This window comes from Bos indicus, chromosome 16 (assembly GCF_029378745.1).
Source record: "Bos indicus isolate NIAB-ARS_2022 breed Sahiwal x Tharparkar chromosome 16, NIAB-ARS_B.indTharparkar_mat_pri_1.0, whole genome shotgun sequence".
Classification (NCBI taxonomy): domain Eukaryota; kingdom Metazoa; phylum Chordata; class Mammalia; order Artiodactyla; family Bovidae; genus Bos; species Bos indicus.
Window position 1 is genome coordinate 2,909,955 of NC_091775.1, and position 23,144 is coordinate 2,933,098.

The 23,144-nt window shown below is 40.9% G+C and overlaps 1 protein-coding gene across 6 annotated transcripts in view; it reads right to left on the minus strand.

The window, feature by feature from the left end:
- Window positions 1-1,106: 1,106 nt before the first annotated feature.
- The window catches only part of RBBP5 (RB binding protein 5, histone lysine methyltransferase complex subunit), a 39,192-nt gene continuing 17,154 nt past the window's right edge, over window positions 1,107-23,144 (minus strand). For 2 of the 6 annotated variants that reach the window (XM_019976477.2, XM_070767805.1), the window contains 11 exons: window positions 17,447-17,587; window positions 16,068-16,230; window positions 14,829-14,938; window positions 13,615-13,734; window positions 13,374-13,527; window positions 13,207-13,278; window positions 12,158-12,275; window positions 10,888-10,957; window positions 10,287-10,516; window positions 8,703-8,894; window positions 1,107-2,049 (listed from right to left, as the gene is read on the minus strand). In XM_019976477.2, the coding sequence (XP_019832036.2) occupies window positions 2,021-2,049; window positions 8,703-8,894; window positions 10,287-10,516; window positions 10,888-10,957; window positions 12,158-12,275; window positions 13,207-13,278; window positions 13,374-13,527; window positions 13,615-13,734; window positions 14,829-14,938; window positions 16,068-16,230; window positions 17,447-17,587 (1,399 nt within the window). In that variant the 3' untranslated portion in view covers window positions 1,107-2,020. The remainder of the gene's footprint in view (window positions 2,050-8,702; window positions 8,895-10,286; window positions 10,517-10,887; window positions 10,958-12,157; window positions 12,276-13,206; window positions 13,279-13,373; window positions 13,528-13,614; window positions 13,735-14,828; window positions 14,939-16,067; window positions 16,231-17,446; window positions 17,588-23,144) is intronic. The other 4 variants (XR_011560701.1, XM_070767806.1, XM_019976480.2 and 1 more) reach the window with 4 other exon arrangements.

Genomic DNA, 23,144 nt, shown 5'->3' on the forward strand with positions numbered 1-23,144 from the left:
CTACAAGCAAACACCTAGACCTGTTCTTTAATAAACATCCGATTTTATTTACAAAGCATTAAAGCTTCAGCAAGAAGTACCCGAGGCTAAGTCTCCTCTCATACAAAACTACAGGACATTAAAAAACGCCGAGGGGAGGGGAGGGTGACAGAAGGGAAAAAAGAATATGCATATATTGTACAAATCGAGAGAATCAAACTGAAACGGACACAAGGTTTCAGGAGCTGCAAACAATTCCAGAAGCATAAATAATTATTAGGAGCTGCTACCAGACACCCTGGCAGGGCTGACGTTGATTTTCTCAGGAGCCAGTTTAGGAGGCGGACAGAGGCTGAACACCCAAATGCTCAGGCAGAGGACACCCGGCTACTTTGCAGAAATAAGGCAGAGGCCGCCTGTATCACACAGTTTGCATACTGCTGCAGTGTACAGTAGAGAGAGAAATGAAATGGAAATAATGTCCGCAAAACAAAAACATGCCTAGTGACCCACCTACCAATCTCAACCGCTGGTCTGATATGAAATAGGAAATGAAATTCACAAAAGGAGCATCTGAGGAAAAGACAGTGGCATCTAAAAATATAGACATTTGGCCACTGGTTCAGGGAGAGCTCTTCAACTACTGAACATTTTGGTTCTAGAGACGGAATGGAAGAGACTCTTGCTGATGTGTTCTACTTTGATTTCTATGCTAAAATCCAAAAAGCAATCAACTTGTTTGGCTACCTATTGAAGCAACCACCAACCAACAGAGATTTCCCAATAAGCACAGTGTTTAACTCTCCTTTGAAAATACCGTGAAAATGATGATCCAGACTGAGCACTTCCAGTTAGCTCAAGCTCTACTCAGAGGGGCTAGAGAGCCTTCTGCACACCTCGTTTCTTCACTCTGGATTTTCAGAGAATTTCAAACACCTGGGGGACACAGCCATCCAATCTGCTAGTTTTTATACAAAGAACAGCAAAAGCAAAAATTAAAAAATTTTAAAAGCTAAGCAACCTTTCACAGAAAGGAAGTGACTGGAAACACGTAGGAAGGAAAAGGAGCGTGGGGAAACACGATGACTGATGGGAAGGACAGATGTCCACAAGCAATGATAAAAAAAAAAGGTTCCTTGATTTTTTATTTGAATTGTGTTGTTGCTGCTTTGATTATGGACGGTTTTATTTAGTCCTTGCATAGATTCCCCCACCCCAGTATAAAATAAGCTTGTTCAGAGACACCCCGGTTTGTTTTTGTCTCTGGAAGCCCGTACAGGTAAAGCAATATAAACTACTAATGATTCTTTGCTGGAGACCAAATGAAACTAGCTATCTTCATAAACCATGATTGAATGAACCAATACTGGAGAGAAACATGCAATGAGAAGAAAACCAAGAAAAACCCTGACCGTCTTACAGCCCAGCTTGAGCAAAATGTTACAGAATGTTAAAAAGAGGGGGCCTTTCCTATCTCTCTCTCAGAAAATCTGAAATCTCCAAGCACTTTCTTTTCTGCCCATCCTTTGTAACAGACTATGGAAATATAGGAGGCATCTGGTGAGTAGGTAACTTTAAAATGGAAGAAAGAATGTGCAAACCGAAGTTTTTTCTAGGATACAGGCAGCAAAATTTCAGGTAAAAGTAAGTCACTCAAGGACATGCACTGAGGAGCGAAGGCAAGTAGGAGATAGGAAGTGAGAAGCCGAAACGGTGCTGGGTACAGGGAAGACAGACGAGCAGACCAGCAATCTCCTCCAGCAACATAACGAGCATTTTTAAAGAGTCAAAACTCCTGTTTGATGTCTTCACAAATCCTCATTCCTGAGAGTCTATTTGGACTTATGCTTGAAAGGGAAGGGACATATACTCTTCTTCCATAATTCACTTCTTCATTCAAACATAAAATTCACTCCTTCCACCTCCTGGGTGGAAGACAGAGGCCTTTGTTTTAAATTAAAGTCAATCTCAGATGACTGACCACAGTGTCCAGAGGCCACATGATGGCAAAGTAGGGAAGAATGAAGAACTTCAAGGGTCTTCATAACAGTTCTGAGATTGCTCCTCCTGCTAAAGAGATTAGAAATAAAAAGATTTATTTAGTATCAACTTAGACCAGTTACTTTCAAGAACAGAAATACTGAAAGATGCTAAAAGAGGCATTCTAAGCAAACATGAGCTAAGAACTCCCCACCCCTCCACTTTAAGTTGAAACCAACTCCAACTCCCAAGTACCCTTTACCGAAGCAACAAATAATTCAAATCCCAAACCATGCCCCCAGGACTTTTCTCAGTGTTGCTCCCAAAGGGAGAAAAAGGGCAAAATGATCAGACTTCTACACATTTCCAGCTGCTAACTATTCTCCCAGGTGTGAATAATGCTTCATATTTCAAAAAGAGAAGCAAGCAAAGGATAGGAAATTCTAGGGTACTGCATCTTTCAATCTTTCATACATTAGACTAATTCACCACTAAATGATTAACGATGAGCAAAACACCCTTGTTCAAACACCCCTGTTCCCTAAGTGATACCCTCAACTCCTCAGAATGCAGAATATGGTGAAATGCGAATGAAAACCACTGCTGGCATTTCTGTGCACCAGCAACTGATTAATAATAGAACCCTAAATAGTGACATGAACACTTCCCTGGTCACTCCACAGAAGCTGTTCAATCTCTGAAGGACACCCTGAAACGGGCTGCTGTGGAACACTGACTAAGAAGTGGAAAAAGAGGACACGGTGAAGAGAGGCCCTCCCAGTGCTGTCTGCAATGGAGAAGGACGTGCTACTTGAAGGGGAAATGGTTTAAAATAATTGCCCAAGCTATTAAAAAAAAAAGAGTACCCACTTATAATTTGCTTTTAACCCGATTCTTAAAGTGCAAGCACATATGAAAACTGGCAATAAAAATAAATTCCAATTTGCCTGAGAACAGACTGAAACTCTCCTGGGTGCTACATGTTAAAAATATTTCCAGGCAGGAATACTGGAGTAGGTTGCCATTTCCTTCTCCAAGGGATCTTTCCACATCTGGGATCGAACCCATGTCTTCTGCATTGGCAAGTCGATTGTTAGCATTGAGCCACCTGGGAAGCCCCAGAAGTGTACTTAAGCTTTTCAGATATTTCAACATAAAATGTAATGATTAACCTCTTGATTTGTAAAATAATCTGAGATAAAAGAATCTACTCTACAGGACTTTAAATACTTTAAGGTAGCTTTCATGATCATTCCCACAAGGACTCTGACCAATCTAAGTTTAAAAAGAAGACACAACACTGACATTTTAAGCCTAAATCATGAGAGGAAAAGTGGTGTGCATTTTATAACGGCACTCAAGATGATTAATAAGCTACATTATACGGCTCATCTGAGGTCAGTTAGTGTTTTTTCTTATTGCCCTCTTCCTGTGAACAGACCAGAAACAAAGCTTGTTGAGGCGGCAGGCAACAAACCAGCACCAGAGCAGCACATCTTCGAGGAGGACAAGACACACAGAGCAGCGAAAAGCAGATCTCCAGGTGAGTTAAAATCTGCCCCGAATGTTATTCAGCTGCAACATAATAACAGAAACCTCCAGCGATAGAAAATTAAGAAAAATTCAGCTCATAGTGAACAGCTGCTATTGTTACCTCTCCAAAGCAGCTAAGCCAGGGTAGCCTAGAAAACACTGGATATTAATTTTCAAGCATTACCTTAGTCAGATAGTAAGACCACACAGAATGACAATACCCAACTAGCCATCTAAAAACCTGATCTTAGCAGGAATTCATAGATTAGTCTTTGAGAGACTGATCATGTTTTTAAAGGAAAGGGGCTGGGGGAAAGCCCCTACCAATCATTTAAAACCATCAGACTCACTAAATGAACAGGAAATGGTTCAGAGGCCCAAGGTGCGGGGCCAGAACCAGGAGCGCGGTGGCGCAGGGGAGCCTGAGGGGGCCTGTGGGCCTGAGGTGACAACTCCACTCAGCCTGGCCTCTGCCGCCCTCGAGAAGGAGCACCATCCCACGCCCTTCAGGCCCACCGTCCCACAAGGCCTTTAGACCCCATACGTGACAGACCACAGCTTGTCACCCTTCCTACTGACAGTGCTCACTGTCAAGGAGCCCTACTTCTTGGGCAATCCTTGAGTGGTCACGGGGCAACAGGGACTCTGGTGGTTCTGCTCACATCTCAGTTTTGATCCTGAAGACTGTCCTCTGGAAAGTGTAAGGTAACTAGGGGGAATCTGACAGATGGAGCAATGCTGATACAGACTTTCTGAGCAGTCCCCAGTTCAGAGTTTCCCCCGAGCTTCACTGACGGGCCCTACCACAGAAAGTGCGTCGTCATGGATGTGGGCCCACTGGTCCTATCCAATACTGATGAGCTGTTTGACAGGGAAGAATTTTCGAGCCCCAGATTCCAGATGGCTAGATTACTTTTATTGGTGCTCTATTAGTCTTCCAAGTGTCCCCTGAAATGCATAATCTCCTGTTGCAACATGCAACAGACCATAGCAGCTTTGTCAGGACTAATCCGCGCTTACTGAACAGTTTCTTCAGTTAACTGATCAATTATACATAGTAACAAACAGCTGCCATTTATCAACTTGAGCAGTAGCCTACACCTATAATCCTGCCTTCAAACAATTTGGCTCTAGTGCAAAACTAGGGCATTTGTGGGGAAGGAAAGTCCACAAAGCACTGAACATGCAAATACTGTACACCCGTCAGACTGATCTTTGAGGATGGTTCCTCCTCAGCCACTGAGGATCAAGCTTCATTTCTTAATATCTGGTGGAAAACCCACAATGACAGCAGCTGCTGCTTCACTGAAAACCTCCAAGATGTGGAAGAATGTGAGACATGAGTGTTTATTACCTCAAAGGCCCTGGGAAGCCAAGCGAAAATCAACAGCATGTGTTAGCCAGCCTCTGGGCCCTCCAAAATGGTACTGGATGAAGCCCCACCCAAAGAAATCCACACAAAAGACACGATAGGTTGTCTTGAAACGGAGACCTCTGACGGCCCACTACGATACTCAGTGTCAGCACTCTCCCCAAGAGTCACAGTTTTCATGAAGATCCCACACGGCAGCTAGTGGCTAAGGCCCTCTAAGGAAGGGCTGGCACTCAACCACATCACCCCTTTGGGGCTTTTTGACAATCCTGCTCCTCAGCACACTTTGGGGTTTCATCTGGCCATTTCGGAGATCCATATAGGAAAAGGGCAAGGAACCAAGGCAAGAGAACAAGATGGGAAGAAGGAAGTACAGATTATACAGGCAAATATGCAATGTACACAACCATGTCGTTCTTCAGTTGCTTAGTCCTGTCCGACTCTTTACAACCCCACGGACTGCAGCACGCCAGGCTTCCTGTCCTTCACTATCTCCCAGAGTTTGCTCTTGTCCATTGAGTCAATGATGCCATCCTACCATCGCATCCTGTCGTCCCCTTTTTCTCTCGCCCTCAACTGTTCGCGCATCCGGTTCTTTTCCAATGAGTTGGCTCTTCACACCAGGTGGCGAAAGTACTGGAGCTTCAGCTTCAGTCCTTCCAATGAATATTCAGGACTGATTTCCTTCAGCATTGACTGGTTTGATCTCCTTGCCATCCAAGGGACTCTCGAGAGTCTTCTCCAGTACCACAGTTTGAAAGCATCAATTCTTTGGCATGCAGCCTTCTTTATGGTTCAAATCTATATATGATTACTGGAAAAACCATAGCTTTGACTATACACACCTTTGTCTGCAAAGTGATGTCTCTGCTTTTTAATACACTGCCTAGGTTTGTCACAGTTTTTCTTCCAAGGACCAAGTGTCTTAATTTCATGGCTGCATTCACTGTCTGCAGTGATTCTGGAGCCAAAAAATATAAAGTCTGTCACTGTTTCCATTGTTTCCCATCTGTTTGCTGTGAAGTGACGGCACCAGATGCCATGATCTTAGTTTTTTGAATGTTGAGTTTTAAAAGCCAGTTATTTCACTCTCAAGTGCCCACCAGAGCAAGAAGCAGTTTCCCCCACAGTCAGTCCCTCCCATCAGGTTTCCTGCACAAGTCTCTTAACCTCATTCATCAGAGGGCAGACAGAAGAAACAAGAACTTTAATACCATGGCCCACAGAGAACCACCATCACAGAAAACTAACCAAAATGATCACATGGACCACAGCCTTGTGTAACTCAGTGAAGCTATGAGCCATGCCGTGCAGGGCCACCCAAGACAGGTGGGTCAGGGTGGAGAGTTCTGACAAAACCTGGTCCACTGGAGAAGGGAATGGCAAACCACTTCAGCATTCTTCCCTTGCGAACCCCAAACAGTATGATCATGAAAAGCTGGTAAAATGTTTGCAGTAAAGGCAGTTCTTTTGTCTGTGTTATAAGAAAGCACGTCCTCACTCTGGCCTTGTTATGTACAAGTCTCCCCTAGTCCTTTTAAAGGATGAAGTCATTAAAATAACTGCCTCTATTTAAGGCTGACCAACTGAAGTGCCTAATAACAATAATGTAGAAAATAAAAATCCAGTCTGAAGCACCCTGCTATTTCAAGACACAAGTTTTAGCCTTTAAGGAGGTTTTAACCCTCTTTTAAACTTGTCAGCTGAGTGAGTGGGAATAAACTCCTAACAGGCCTTGATAATGATAACCACTCTGCTAGAAGGAGCTCTGAAATGCTGACATGTACAAACACCATGTATTTTACACCTGCCTCAACATTTCAATGCAGTAGTTTGAGAACTTAAGGGAATAAAAGAACCTGTTCATTTAGGGCTAAGTAAACTTTGCAACATTCTGATTTTCAGTGTTATTTAGATGTTTTTGAAGCATAGCTAAAAAACACCACTGCTCTTATACACTGAGCCATAAAACATAGAGTACTTCATGGGACCTTTGACAAAAGCCCAATTTGGAAAGTGCCAAAAATATTTAGTTACTATTAATGGCCATAAGAAAAATCTGGTTTTTAAAAACTTTAAATGGTTTATTTACCATATACTTAGTATTAAAAGAGCAAATGGTTAATTACATAGATTCTGAAGATGCTGGGAAACTGTGTCAGAGTACTTAAATTAATTCAACATGTTTGCCAACATTTTAAATCATCCTGAAGCAATTTAGCATTTGAGGTCAGGGAAATTGGTTTGAAATTTAAATAGTTTCTTCTGTAGTAACATCAGCTTATGCAAGAAATGGGTTATGGAAGGATCATTTTTTATTTAGTCAATTACTGACCTGAAGTCTTTGTTAGCAATACCCATATAACTTGTTCTAGGGCCTTTTTTAAAATATATAGACATGGCCCTAAATGAACTGAATGCGGAGGTGATAAATCAGCGGAGTAACATAAATACTGTTATTGGGGAAAAAATGCTAGTGCCCTAGTGGTACGGTTTAAGACTGTGAAAATCCAGTGAATTTGAGGGGGAATACTCAGACCGATGAGTCACTGAGCCCGCTCCAGCTTCTTGTAGGAGAGAACTGATGTTCACAATGTGAACTGGCTTAAGGAGCTCTGGTTTGCATTCTAGTGCATATCCTCACATTTGGATGAACACAATTAAAATTTTTAATATGGTGGAAAAATCCCCTCAAATATAATCACTGATACATTGTTAGTCCTGCCTCCGAATTTATAGACCTGGCCACAGAAAACTGAGACTACTATGCTAACTAAAGCAGTGCCTGAAAGAAAAGTTTCCAAAACCCAACAATGTTTCAGTAGAATTAAGTGCTAAATTGATTACTGTTTTCCAAACAAAAGACCCTTTAGCCTAGATTCACAAGTATTTGATAGGAAACTGAAACTGTTCTCCATCCTCCAATAAAAATCCCTCAAACCTAGAGAACTGTGAAAACTTCGCTAAGTATCAAGAAGCTTAGGTATTAAGAAGCTACAAAGTTTGTCTTTTGGATAATCTCTTGTGTTGTTTTAAAAAAATAAAATAAAATAAACCTCATCTTCTTCCTTAACATGACAGTACTACTAACAACTCCATCATTGTTTCTAGAATACTGAGAGAGAGAAAAACACCACCTCTGGGATTTGAACAATTTGAAGAGAGAGAAAAAAGATGATACAGTTAAACAGTCAGGGGCTGTATAAAGAAGCTCATATTTTTGGTTATCTGCCTGGATCTTTGAGACAAAACAAAAAACACAGAGGCAAATATAGATGAAAATATTAATTAAACGAGGGGTTCTTACCCTTTTTGGGGTCATGGATTCTTAAAGGAATCCTGTGAAATGTATAAGCATCTCCCCCACAAAAATATTCACACAAAGTTTTGCACATAAGATCAAGGGAATGGAGAGCCCCTGAAATATAGTTGCAGACCCAAGGTTAAGAGCCACTGAATTAAGCCAAATCTGGTTGGGAAGTAGTTAGGCACAGTAGGACTTTGGGATTAAGAGACAGCTAGACCAGGCATCAACATTTAGAAATTATTCAAGTGTAGCAGGTAGTTAATGCTGTTAAAAAGAATTTTTGAGGGGGAAAAAAAAAGACCAAGGGAATGCAGATCCCTGAAACCTAGTTATGGACCCAAGGTTAACAGCCACTGAATAACGCCAAATCTGGTTGAGCTGCCCTTGGGAGCAGCTTAAAACTCAGAGAATTATCTGCCACTGGGGAAAAGGAGGGAAGGAAGGAAAAAAATGTTGCAGTTAAACGGAGTCAGGGGCTGTACAAAGCAAGGCCACGAAGAAAGCCAGACAGTGCTCCCAATGTGTCCTTACCTGTCAAGGGCTGGCTGAGCTCCGCCTGCACTTTACCCTTCGCTGATCCTTCCAGAGGTAAACCTCTGTCCCCTTTGTAGAGTTTCGGTTTAAATGGAGAATCTTTCTCTTTACCTTTTGATCCTTTAGGCCGGCCTGCTTGCTTCTTCTTGGATTTGCCATCCCCCTTCACACCCAGTAGTGGATGGACTTCTGTAAAAGGACAGATAGGCTTGGAAAGGAATCCACACGTCACCCCAAGCAAGCACACGCATGCCGCCTACCCATGAGCAAAGAGTTTTGCTTGTGTCCCAAGTCCACTAACACAAGAAGAAAAGTTTGTTTTTGTTTATTAATTGTAATACTACAAAAGAGCAGCCATTACATGAGAAATAGTTGCTTGGGCAAAAGGCACACATAGCCTATATGGTTCACACCAAGCTATAGCAGCTCTCTTAAAGCTCAACATTCAGAAAACTAAGATCATGGCATCCGGTCCCATCATTTCATGGGAAATAGATGGGGAAACAGTGTCAGACTTTATTTTTTGGGGCTCCAAAATCACTGCAGATGGTGACTGCAGCCATGAAATTAAAAGATGCTTACTCCTTGGAAAAAAGTTATGACCAGCCTAGATAGCATATTGAAAACCAGAGACATTACTTTGCCAACAAAGGTCCATCTAGTCAAGGATATGGTTTTTCCAGTGGTCATGTATGGATGTGAGAGTTAGACTGTGAAGAAAGCTGAGTGCCGCTTTTGAACTGTGGTGTTGCAGAAGACTCTTGAGAGTCCCTTGGACTGTAAGGAGATCCAACCAGTCCATTCTGAAGGAGATCAGTCCTGGGTGTTCATTGGAAGGAATGATGCTAAAGCTGAAACTCCAATACTTTGGCCACCTCATGCAAAGAGTTGACTCATTGGAAAAGACTCTGATGCTGGGAGGGATTGGGGGCAGGAGGAGAAGGGGACGACAGAGGATGAGATGGCCGGATGGCATCGCCGACTCGACGCACATGAGTTTGGGTGAACTCCGGGAGTTGGTGATGGACAGGGAGGCCTGGCATGCTGTGATTCATGGGGTCACAAAGAGTCGGACACAACTGAGCGATTGAACTGACTGACAGCAGCTCTAAATAGAAAAGGGAGATCAAAGACCCACTGATACTTTATCACACAAGTCAGAACAGGAGCACATGCACACACTGGTACGTAAAAGCAGAAAGTGAATGGGCTCTGGAACTCAGCAGACCAGGGTAAGAATCCAGGCTCTACCATGTGACTAACAAGGCTTCTAGAATTAAGACTGCCCAGATCTGACCAGTAGTATACTTTATCACCTAATGAGAATGTGGGAGGAGAGGTAGAGGAAGCCTGGTACTTAAACAAACTGATCCAGACGTCAGAAGACTTAAAGCGTGTTATCGTAGGAAAAGTACTGAGGGCAGAATCTCCCCCATTTTAAAAGAGAAGTGAAAGCAGATAAAATTGTTACAAAGCTGTAAAACACTACAAAAAAGACTCATGGAAAACTTCCTTTAAGGGAATATCAGCCAGAAAGGAGAGTGGGTCTATCAGGTGAGAGAGAGGAAATGCGGCCCTTACCATCATTTGGTACTCCTTGCAGTTCAATATTGGTTGTTTTGGGTTTCTTCTTAGGTGGCTGGGACCCGTCTGCTGAAGACTGCCTCTTCTTCTCTGAGCTAGCCCCTTCGTCCATCAGGGAGGTTTGGACTGCATCCGGTGGGGGGCCATAAGGATTTTCTTCTGGGTCTTCTACCTCAGGGGCAATGGGTAAATATAATAGAGCCTTTGAATCTTCCAGTTCTTCATCACTATTTGGAACAGGATCAGAAAAGGGATAGGAAAAAAGAGGAGAAAGTTGCTTAAACCATGAACCCTTCCTCTAGGGCAGAATCATCTAACCATAAGCAACAGGTAAGGACCTAAAATTTCACAAAAGCCAAGATGGATAAAAGAAAATCAGACAATATGATAAAATGAGTAGTAAAAATAAATGGCATAAAATTAATTACTTCACTTCCTTAAGATTTTCTATCAAGGGAGAATGGAAGGGACCTCTTGCACATCACAGGAGTTAACTCTTTGAGCCTAAAGGCAGACGGGACTGAGGAACAGTGGGGACTGAGCAGCACACCCAGAGACTGAAGAGGAGGCGCACCCTGAGGCCTGGCCTCCAGCTCACCTGCTACAGAAGGCCGCGATAGGGTCCACGCTGGTGACATCTACTTCCTCGTCCTCTGCGGCATCAGCCCCTGCAGGGCAGAAACACAGTAGGGCTGTGAGAAGAAGTGGAAGACTGCTGCTTACATGCAGCTTAGGATGTTCATAAACTGAAATCCAGGAGAAACAAAGGAGGCAAATCAGGCACACATTTAACTTAGTCGTCTGGCAAATTCGTGCTGAACTTCCACCATATGCTAGACACTGGGGATACAGCACTGCCCCAGAAAGTTGGGAACAGTTTTTTTGTAAAAGCCCCAGTAGTCTAACTGGGGAGACATAGAAACGGATAATTTCAGTTCCACAACGTGAGTGCTACAATAAAGGCATGTGCAATGTGCCAAGGAGATGGGAAGAAGAAACAACTTATGCACAAGTTTGAGAAGCTTTCCATGCAACACAATCCAATAACACCAATACAGTCCAAAATATCCTATAGTCCCGACAGTCTTCCTAAGATTCCTGAAGCATACAAGATATCTTATGTCACAGAAGTGAGGACCGGCACCTTCAGGCTGGAGAGAACTAACCTCAACGCCAATTCCTTGATTCCTGGCACCATCAAGAAGCCCAGCAGTCAGTGACAGTGCCAGCAGGGCACATTACGCATTCATACACACAAACCCCGCCAGACGCAAAGCCCTGTGCCCTGTGCTTATACACTAGGGGGCTATAAAGTGAGGTATTTATTCTCAAGGTGTTTCCTATTTAGAAGTTCAGAAGCCAAGAGATGGAAATAACAACGATCATGATCTATTAGAAAAGAACATCTGAATGCTCATTATAACCTAGCCACTATTGTGAGCCCTCTACACGAACTGTTTCATTTTCCCCACAACCCTAAAAGGCAGAGTTTTTACCGATAAGGAAGTTCAGGTTTAAAGAATAAGTATTCTGTCTAAGGCAGTCTGACTCGAGTCCATGCTATTTACCTCCTGTTACTGACAAAGGAATGACAACACCCAACAGCAGCTCAGCACCCAGCATGTGTGGGTGGCTTTGCTAGGTGCTGTATGCAAATCCTCATTAGAGAGCTGCTCAAGCCCTAGTAATGCCCATGTAAGCTCTGAGTCAATGCCTTACAAATAAAGATTCTATTAAAAGTGCAAGCTTAGAGGAAAAAAATTAGACTAAGTGCTGAAATGAATTTTCAGCACAAATTAACAATGAGTACTGAGTTAAAACAATCATTTTTCCTTTGGGAAATACTATCTGCAATTGAGAAATATTACCTGTCTGTTCAGGCTCACTCTTATCTTCATCTTCAATATCAAACTCTGATTCCCTTTCTTCATATTCTACATTTTCATCCAATTCTTTGAAGTCTGGCGCAAATGCACTCCAGTTTTCCTATGCCACAAACAAAATACACTACTTAACCATAGGAGAAAGCAACAGTCTGTAATCTAGACATTAAGGACATAAATGAAAGGCTTGGGCATAAGAGACTCAAAATTCTGAGACCAAATTTTGCAGATAATAAAAATTAGATATCTATAGGTTTTACTATCTTAAGACATTTCCTATCTTAAACATGCCATATTATTAACTGCAATTCTTTCATGAACAACTGTCTTCTTTAAAACATTTTAAGGATTTAAAAAATGATTTTACTTCTTTATTTGGCTGTGCTGGATCCTCACTGCAGCACATGGGCTTTCTCTAGTTGTGGCAAGTGGGGCTACTCTTCACCGCTGTGCATGGCCTTCTCAACGTACTGGCTTCTCCTGTTGCGGAGCACTGGCTCTAGAGCTCGGGCTCAGAGTTGTGGCACAGGGGCTTAGCTGTCCCACAGCGTGGGGGATCTTCCTGGACCAGGGATCGAACCAGTGGCCCCTGCACTAGCAGGTGGATTCTTAATCACTGGACCACCAGGCACGTCCTTCATCTTTTTAAGATGTAATTCTGAGGTAAAATGTTAAGTTTTCTTATGACTACATGGATTAATAATATAATTAAAGTTTTCAAAATAAAACCAAATGCAAAACAGAATCTAACTGAGCTGAAAATAGGAAAAGCACAAGAAAGCTCTATCTCAATAAGCAACAGAAAAATATACCAGGAAGTACCCTAGACTTTCTCCCTGAAAGCAGAGCTAGTAAACTGGCTTTGGACCAAGACCCTCCTCGTAAAGCAAAACTAGATGCAGAGAACCACGTGATCAGGTTAGAAGAATCTGTGGAAAAGAAAGTCAATAAAGGAACTTCTGTCTTACTACTTGCAAGGGTCACTGATACAGAAAGAGTATCTAGTTTCAAAGCATAACTAGAAAAGTACTTACTACTTGATTTTGTGCCCAGATAGATACCACTCCACTAGAAATGGACGCTATGATGGGTCGAACAGGATGCCACTAAATTTTAAAGAAGCAAAGAAAAGTCAGTTCTAAGAGTGAATCCAGTTTTCTGTGTTACGTAAGTAACAGCAGCAACCTCTCATCCTACTTACAGCTACATCCAGGAGGAGCTCTCCTCTGGTCCCATGGAGAATCTTTACCAGGTTGCCAATGCTCTTCTCCCAGATGTACAGGGCATGCTGCCGGGCTGACCCTGCCACTATGTACTCCCCATCCCCAGAGAAACAGCATTTCTTCCACGGGGTCCTAAGGACAAAGAAAGTACCCAAGGAGAACCAGAACCGGACCCCAGGTAATGAATGAGCACACATTCATCCGGGTTATGGCACGTACCTGTTCACCAAGTCCTGCAATTTCTGCATGGGTTCAGGCTCTCCATCTCTTCCACAGGTTAAGATTTCTCTACCGTCATAAACTCTGATTATTCGATCCGCTGTGTTAATTAAAAAGCAACTACAGAAACGATAAAAATATCAACACCAGAGGTCAGAAATCTGTTCCTGTTAACACTTTCCATGACTACCAGTTACTAAGAATACCACAAGACAACTAACAAATAAGGAAGAGAATGAGTAAAAATCTAAAATAATGGACCAGACTACTTATATATCTACTTGTCACCTTTCAAGCTAAAATATAATGTGAAGTGAGAAAATGCTTTATATCAGTACTTCCTGTGTAATCCCTGAACCCTATATGTACCAGTATTTGACTAAAATCCAAAACCTATATATTGAAACCAGTTTCCCAAATTTACAAGCTTACAGTTACATATATATAAACACTTCATTCCTCTGGCTTATTTTAGTTACAGTACAATATATTCTTCTTAATGAGTTAATATATCATTTGGATTGCCCAAATTTTTAACACTGGAAGTGTTGGAAATCTGTCTAAAATACAACTTATTTTACCACTTTCTTACAGACTTCACTTTTTCTGAATTCAAGAGAAATTGAACATGAATGTCTTCTAAGTGTGAACAGTGATTTCTATACAAACTAAAGTGACCATCACTTCTCTTACTGACAATTTCTCTTATTGACAACCTATTTTCTTCTTGTTTCTGTTGATATCTACTTCTAGTTGGGTAACCAAACTTACTAGGAAAACATCTGAAAGTAAGAGGATAAATAAGTTTCACGTAAGTAAACTGCATATTCAATTACTATGTGAATTCTGCGGTATCAATTCTGATTACAATATAATAAATAGCTCATCTCTGCCCAGTGCTTACCATGTGCCAGGCATTTTGGTTCTAAGCACAGACCACTCAGACATCTTTTCTGTAAAGCAACTGCCTGTGAAACTCCGGTAAGATGTGTCTGCTGGCTCAATGCAGTAAATTTTACAAACTTAAGAACCAGACAGTAACCGTTTCTACAAATATTTTTTAAATAAACTCTTAAAAAGTTTAAGTATAATACACACAAAAACTATGACTCTCAATGTATTCTGCGTTCTGCTCACTTTTAAGACTGTCTCTAAAGAGACAGGCCGCATTCACCTCCCCTTCCGGGCACTCACCTCCCCTTCCGGGTACTCACCTCCCCTTCCGGGCAAACTCTATTGACTTAATGGCTGTGGTATTGCTTGTTCCAGTTGTTACTCTGAAGGAAGCAACAAGATCCTGAGAATCGGTTTTTAGGACCAAAATCTAAAGTTTAACAGAGAAAAAAAGTAAGTAAATATTCTGATAATTTACAGTAATTAGATACGGGTTCTGTTTTTAAAATTGGGCAAAGACTGGGTGAAAACCTAAGTGTCTCTATTCAACTTGCTTTTACCCCTTCAATTAAAGACAATGTCTTAACCTATGTTTAAAAGACAGTGTTTAACATTATCCACAAGAGACAGAAAGTGGAAGCAACCCAAGTATCCATCAACAGATAAACAGAATGTGACATATACATACAATGGAATATTACTTGGATATGAAAAGGAAAGAAATTTTGAAGACATGTGCTACAACATGAATGAATCTTTAAGGACATTATGCTAAGTGAAATAAGCCAGTCACACACAAAAAATACTGGATGAGTTCCAACTTCATAGAAACAGAAAGGAGAATGATGGTTTCCAGGGGCTGAAAGGGAGTAAGGAACAGCAAGTCATTTAATAAGTACAAGGTAAGTGTGAGATGAAAAGAGCTCTGGAGATAAATGACGTTGATGACTGCACAATATCGATGTACTTTATACTACTGAGCTGCACGCTTAAGAATGGTTAAGACAGTACGCTGTAAGTGCATTTTACCACAAAAATACCCACAACACTGCCACTCTCTTAAGTAGCCATACTAACTGATATGACCCAGTCAAAAAGGAAAAAAAAAAAATGCAATGGAACTCAAACTCTAAAAAGTTTGAAAAGGATCCTAAAACTTACTTAACCTCTTTTTTTAACCTAACTTCTTACTACACAAAACAGATTAAAGTGGCCTAAATTATACAATATTTTCAGACCAAGATATCAGACATCTTGTTAGCAATATTCCATTGATGATTTTTAAATTTTATAATTTAGTAATGGCCCTTTATTGCTAGCACCCAGTAAAGGCCCTCCATCCTCTTCTAGATCGAATACTCTCTGACCACTCTAAATCCAAAGAACAGAAATTATTAAGGCATGTCAGAACAGGCTGTATTTGCCACAGGCAGGAAGCACACTCAGTCCAGGGACAGAAGAAATTTCAAAGAAAAGAGAACAAGTAAACACGAAATGAGCCAACATGCAGGATGACTGATGCTTACTTATTTCATCAGCTCCTAAGCTTCCAGGCTTACCTTGCCTTTTGCATTTCCTGTATAGATATATTCTCCTCGCCTATCAAAAGATGCAACCACGTTCAAATCGGAGTCATCGTCTACGGGCAGAACGACATGTTTGGAATCTGAAAGGGTCAACATGACAGGAGCAGATTTCATGGGACACACGAGAACCTTGTTCCTGTTTAAAAATATGAATAGCACATTGGCAGTTGCTATGGTATCAGAAAGCTGACTCTCTGCCCTTTTTCCCTAATTCCTATCCACTACCCTCATCAACCTATCCAGCCCAAGGATATTTAAAATAGTTGAAAAAGACTAAACTCTAAATTTCTAATAATAGGGAAATGACTGAGTAAAGTTATGGGATCCTACCTTGACAAAACAAAATGTAATCATTAAAAATAAATATGAAGATGTAGCAAACTGGTAAAATATGCATGAAAATGAAAAAGCAAAACATCAGTTAAAACTATGTAAAAATACATATTTGTGTACAGCTAACACAGACAAATGCTTTGTGAGCTAGTAAGTGCTTTGTGAGCTATGAAGCACTATATAATAAGCTTTAAACTTAATGAGAACTTAACTAAAAGAGAACCTAGAGAAATGAAAATACTTGTATCTCAGTAACTGAATGGTGGGTAACTCTATATAAACAGGAGAAGGCGATGGCACCCCACTCTTGCCTGGAAAATCCCATGGACAGAGGGGCCTGGTAGGCTTCAGTCCATGGGGTCGCGAAGAGTCGGACACAAGTGAGTGACTTCACTTTCATGCACTGGAGAAGGCAATGGCAACCCACTCCAGTGTTCTTGCCTGGAGAATCCCAGGGATGGCAGAGCCTGGTAGGCTGCTGTCTATGGGGTTGCACAGAGTCGGACACAACTAAAGCGACTTAGCAGCAGCAGCTACATAAATATAATTTTAAAAAATATTTTATTTATTTGGCTGTGCTAGGTCTTAGCTGCTGCATGTGGGATCCAGCTTCCCGAACCCAGGACCCCTGGCATTGGGAGGGACACAGTACTAGCCACTGGATTTCCAGGGAAGTTCCTTAAATGTAGTTTTCATAATGAACTATTTCCGGTACCAAAGAAATTCAAATAATTGGGGGAAAACCCCAGGTCAAGAACAGTTATTATACTTATTTCTATCTTTGCCCATTTCAAAGTTTTAATTATTATAGGCCAGTTTTTAATTGTAAACTACCACAACAGTATCTTTGAAATCTATTCAGAACCAACCAAGACAGAGAAATTCATTCATGTAGAAGAGGTTTCAAGAGATGTGTGCTTTTGCCTCCTAACACCTTAAACTGAAATTACCATGAGCTTAGAGATAATTTAGACAGAATCAGACCCACCCCAGGAAAGAATAGCTCAAATTAAACATACTGATCTCGCGGATGATACTGGACTTTTAAGATGGGTGAAGGGAATCGAAACCTCTGGTCGCAGTCGCCTGACAGGACATCCCACTGTGACACTATGTTATCAGTGGACGCGCTCACGAGCTTATGACCATCTCGACTCCAGCTGAGAAGGAAAAAAGGGTAACTTAGCACATATTCTAAGTTAAAAATACCATATCACCTTACAGATAAAAATGCATGAGTCACACTTATCGCCCTAACTGTATGGGTCACCAATGTTTCTTCTTCTTCATTTTTTAAACATATACTCAAATCTATAAGCTTTCCTAACACTAAGCAATAAATGTTTTCATGACAAGATATCTTCATATCTAGCAACAGAAGCTCTTAACAGTTCAAGATAACAATTTAGATGGCTCAGTGAAAAAAGAGACTCAAACATTTTAGAAGAGTGTAAAAATCAGCAGGCCCTTAAGTGTTGATTTAACAAAAGCAAGTTTTCTTCCCCTTGAAGGCAGAAGAAGGAGTAGTTGAATTTTCGGAATTTGGCCCTACAGTAGCACCATCAAAGTATAAGCTAAACAATAGAGATAGGTATCTGTTATTTAAAAGAATTAAGAAAGAAATTAATTCCTCCTGCTAAGTATAGTTAAACATCCTGGACATTATACAGAAAACAAAGGTAAAGAAGAGCCAGACTGGCTGGGTACGGTAGGATCTGAGGAACAACACAGCCGTGAGATCCTTAGGTTTTCTCTTTGCCTCATATGTCCTGGGCCAGGTGATGGAGATGTCAGCAACCGAGCAGCGTCAATGGGCACACACACTGAGCACACGCCCTCCCAGAGAGTCAGAGGACAACCAACAGACACTGCCATAGAGATAACACAGGTATTCGAACCTAACAAACATTTCAATGCAGCCATCATTAAAATGCTTCATCACGCAATTACAAACATGCTTGGAACAAATGGGGGAAAAAAGAAATCTCAGCAAAGAAACAGAAGATGACCAAATGGGAATCTAAGAACTGAAAAATATAAAAACTGAAATTAAAAAAAAAAATTCAAAAGACGGGTTCAGCAGCCAGTGGAAAAGAGGAAAGAATCAGTAAACTGGAAGACAGAATATAAAATTCCCAATCTTAACAAAAACAGAAAAAAATGCCATGAAAAAAATGAACTGAGCCTCTGGGACCTGTGGGACTGTAACAAAAGATCTAATATCTAATATCCATGGCATCAGAGTTCTAAGGAGAAAATAAAGAGAGTAAGGCTTAAAAGTATTTGAAGAAATAATGACTGAAATTTTTTCAAATTTGACAAAAGATATAAAACATACAGATTCAAGAAGCTAAGCAAACCTCAAAGAAGATGAATTCAAAGAAATCCACTCCAAGACACAAATTTCTGAAAACTAATGGCAAAGAAAACAGACCTTGAAAGCAGCAAGAGGAATGACATCTTATTTGTCGGAACAACAATTTACATGACAGCAAATTTTGCATCAGAAACCATGGAGACCCAAAGGCAGTGACATGTTGTCAAGTGCTAGAAGAAAAGACTTGCCGTCCCCAATTCTACATCCAGACAGCAACCTTCAGAAACCAAGAGGTAAATCAAGACCTCTGTCACCGGCAGACCTACCCTAAAAGAATGGCTCATGGAGGTTCTCTAAGCAAAGAAGAAATCTCACATCATCAGGAAAGAAGGAATCTTAGAACATCAGGAAGAAAGAATAATGAAAAGTGTTTAAAAAATTAAATACTTTTTCTCAAGGTCTGATGTTTGAAACAAATATCCTAACGCTGTCTTAGGTAGATATCAATATACATAGAGGAAATGTTTAAGACAATTATATTATAAACAAGGAAGGGAAAGAGAGGTAAAGTTTCTATGCTGCTCTTAAACTAGGGAAACGTCAACGTGAGTAGACTGTGATAAGTTATGTACATATTATGTAATATCTAGCAACCATTAAAAAGCTATACAAGCTAGACAAAGAAAGAAACTCAAAAATAATATAGATAAGTCAAGATGAAACTCTAAAAATAGGTCAGTAACCTACAGAAAGCCAAAAAAAAAAAAAGAAAGAAAACAGAGAAACAAAGAACAAACAAACAGAAAAAGAAACCCTAAATGAGTCTTAATTCAAATTTTGCAATGAATAGGATTTGCTACTTAGGAACTTATAGGAGGTAACACAGTTCCATGGTTAAGAACACAGGCTCAAGTCAGATTTATACTCAAGCCTAGACATTATGACCTTCTAGCTGTGTGGTCTTGGGCAAGTTATATAATCTTTCTGAACTTCAACTTTCTCATTTATAACATGGAAATAATAACAGTATCTGCAGACCAGAGAATTAAAATTAACGCACATAAAACTCTTAGCACTTACTGTGCTCAAAAACCATTATTTATATCAGAGACAAGATAAATGTATTCCCAGACTTGACACTCAACGCAGAGAAAGGCAGGCGTGAGCTGAGGAAGTGCGTGTGGCGGGACTGAGCTCACGTCTGCACACAAAGGACTCAGGCGCCTCTCCCACCACCTCTGGAACACTCCCAGTCCACAAGAGGACCTTTCTGGGAATGCCAACCGAAAAAGGAAGGTGCCTACAAACACTGTAACTTGAGGGTTGATAACAAAGAGGTCAATGGTCCACCCAATTTCAGTGGGTAAAGAGAGGGTAAGAGGGTGAGCCAAGACCCACATACACTGTAGTAAGAAGTCATGAGTAAGTTCTTGAAATTAAACTAACAGGAATATGCGTAAGTACTTTAGAAATGTTAAGACAAATATCAAGAGAAACCAGCCAAAAGAACGGAAGTACTGGGAATGGGAGAAGCTGGGGAACTGGGAGGGAGAAACGAGGGCCTTCTGCAGCACTCCTAGCACTGCAGGGCCTCTCACGACACGGCAGAACGTAGCTGTGACGCCACTGTTCCTTTAGACCCTCCGCACCTGAGTAACTTTTTGTTTTACAGCAGGCTTGTGTTTCTGTTATAGTAGAGGGAATTAACAGTACATTCTTCAGTTCCAAATTCCGTAAGTTCAAGAACGAGGGATTCTCGTACATTCTCACATCTGATAATACTGTTTCTTTCCAAAAGACAGACAGGTCTTGGAATCTTAAATATCATTTTTTCTACCTATCCCGTGGCCCCCATCCAGTGCTTGAATATCTTCTGCAGCAACTGTAAGAGACAGCAAGACCACGAAGGGCCCGTCCCACTGGTAAGTTCTTCCCTGGGCAGTCCACCCCATCCACAGGCACTCTGCTTGGGAGCTCTTCTCTATTCTAAGCTAACATTTGTTTCCCCATAAATTCCACTCACTATCTACGAGTCCTGCTGCTTCTCCTTAGGTCAATTTCTGTGTGGCATATGTCAGTTCTGTAATAGCTGAAGACAACTATTATACCTATCCGAAACTCCTCTTGGTGAAATGTTCTTAGTCCTTAATATGTACAAATATTATACAACAATTAATACATAAAGTCATACTCTAAGTGAGGCTGGATCAAAGAAAAATGCAAAATGTGTGTAATTACTGACCTTAACTCTCACGTATAAATATATTTAACAAAAATCAGGAACAGTTACGATGCACACATACCAAGTAATACTATACCTATGTACACACACACATATATATCAATACAGAAAAACATCTCCCATATATTAAGTGGAAGACGAAGCTATAAAACAATGTTTCCATTTTTAAAAAATACACATTTACTTGTGTATGTATATTTTTATATATGTGAGAGATACAGATAGATCTTACAGATAAAAGATATATTTCATTCTCTAATTTGGGCTTCCCTGGTGGCTCAGATGGCAAAGAATCTGCCTGCAATGCGGGAAACCTGGGTTCAATTCCTGGGTTGGGAAGATGCCCTGAAGGAGAGCATGGCGACCCACTCCAGTATTCTTGCCTGGGGATACCTCAAAGAGTAGACAAGGGGCTCTCATTTTCTACTCTATATACTCATATATTGTTTGCATGTTTTAAAGTTCTTAATAATCAAGTTCTGTGACAAAAACTCTTCATTAAGATACCCTACTCACCAAACAAGTGCGCACGTGTCTACTGTACACCAGGTATAATGCTAGAAGCTGGGAACACGGCAGTAAAGTGGCAGCCAAGGTCCCGTGTGCACACCCTTACCATATGCCAGGGCAGATACTCACAAAACAGCTGCGTGCAACAACGCACAGGAGACACACACTGCGATTCACTGCATCTCCCTCAGATCTTACATTAACATCTTCATCCAAGTGGGAGACCTAAGGGCCGTCATCGCGACTTCTCTACTTCACTCACACCCCTTACCTCATCAACGCCTATGCCCTCTAATTTCTACCGTCTCTCACATCTGCACCATCCAGCTGCTCTCCTATCGCATCCGTCCTCACCCTCTCTAACCCAGACCTCTGCACTCCTGTCCTCATTTGCCGTCCTCTTTCCCACACGCTGCTCTAGAGGCCTTCTAAAACGAAAGGCGAGCGTGTCACCTTTCTTCCCACAGAGCTTTAACGGCCGCACGGTACCACCCGGATGAGACTTCAGTGTACAGGGCAGCACCTACCGTGCTCCTCGGAGCGCGGTTTACCTCGGCTGCTGCCCTACCACATCGTCCACAGCACAGTCCAGCGAATCTGAACCGCTGCGGTTCCTCCTGTTCCCATGCTTGTACCAAGCTGACCTGCTTTTGTCTCTGCAGAGCTGCCTGGGATACAAGTGGGAAACACCCACTCATCTTACAAGTCTGAGGTTAGAAATCACCCTATCTTTGAAACTTTTTCTGACCGCTATTCTTCTCCAATACAATTCATCATTTCCTCCTTTGCCTCCACTAAATTTCAAATGTAGTTCTTATGTAGGACCTACAAACCTTTAGTACTTGTTTTTGTCTCCCCCAAACCCTAACTTTTACCCTAAATGCTTAAAACAATATCTGGCACATAATTCATGTTCAATGTTTGCTGAAGAAATGATTGTATGAGAGAAAAACTTTTATGTGCAAAGAGACTGACTAAACACTACATAGCAGAGAAACAAAAAATAATCAAGCAAACTATGGTTTATCTACCAGAAGATACATAGCCATTAAAAAAAGCTTTTAAAGGCTACACAAGCAGGAAAATGTCTGGTGTTAATGAGGAAAAAAGCAAAATATAAAACACGGCACACAAACTTTGCTTTTAAAAAATATATAGTAACAAATCAAAATATTTATAGTAGTTATATCTATGTGGTAAGACTATGGAAGATAGTCTTTCTCCTTTTTATTGCATTTGTATTTTCTTTAATTTTCTAAATATTATTATTTTATAATAAAAATATGAATAATTTAAGTGGCAGCACTTCTAAAATTAGATTGTGATGATAGCTGCACAACTCTGAAAATATAAAAAAGTGAAATGTGCACTTTAGTTGGGTGGATGTTACAACATGTGAACTATACATATCTTAATAAAGCTGATAAAAATGTATGTATCTACTTAAATCTTTATTGCAAAAGCATAATAATAAAAAAGAAATAAAATGCAAAAGAACTAGAAAGGGCCTAAGAAATTATATAGGCCAGTTCTCTCATTTTACATTTTAGAGAAAAGTTCTGGCCAAAGCTGCTGGTTCATTAGTGGCCAATCCTAGACTGGGATTCAGGCCTCCTCGCAAACAAGTGCTTTATAATACCACAGCTGC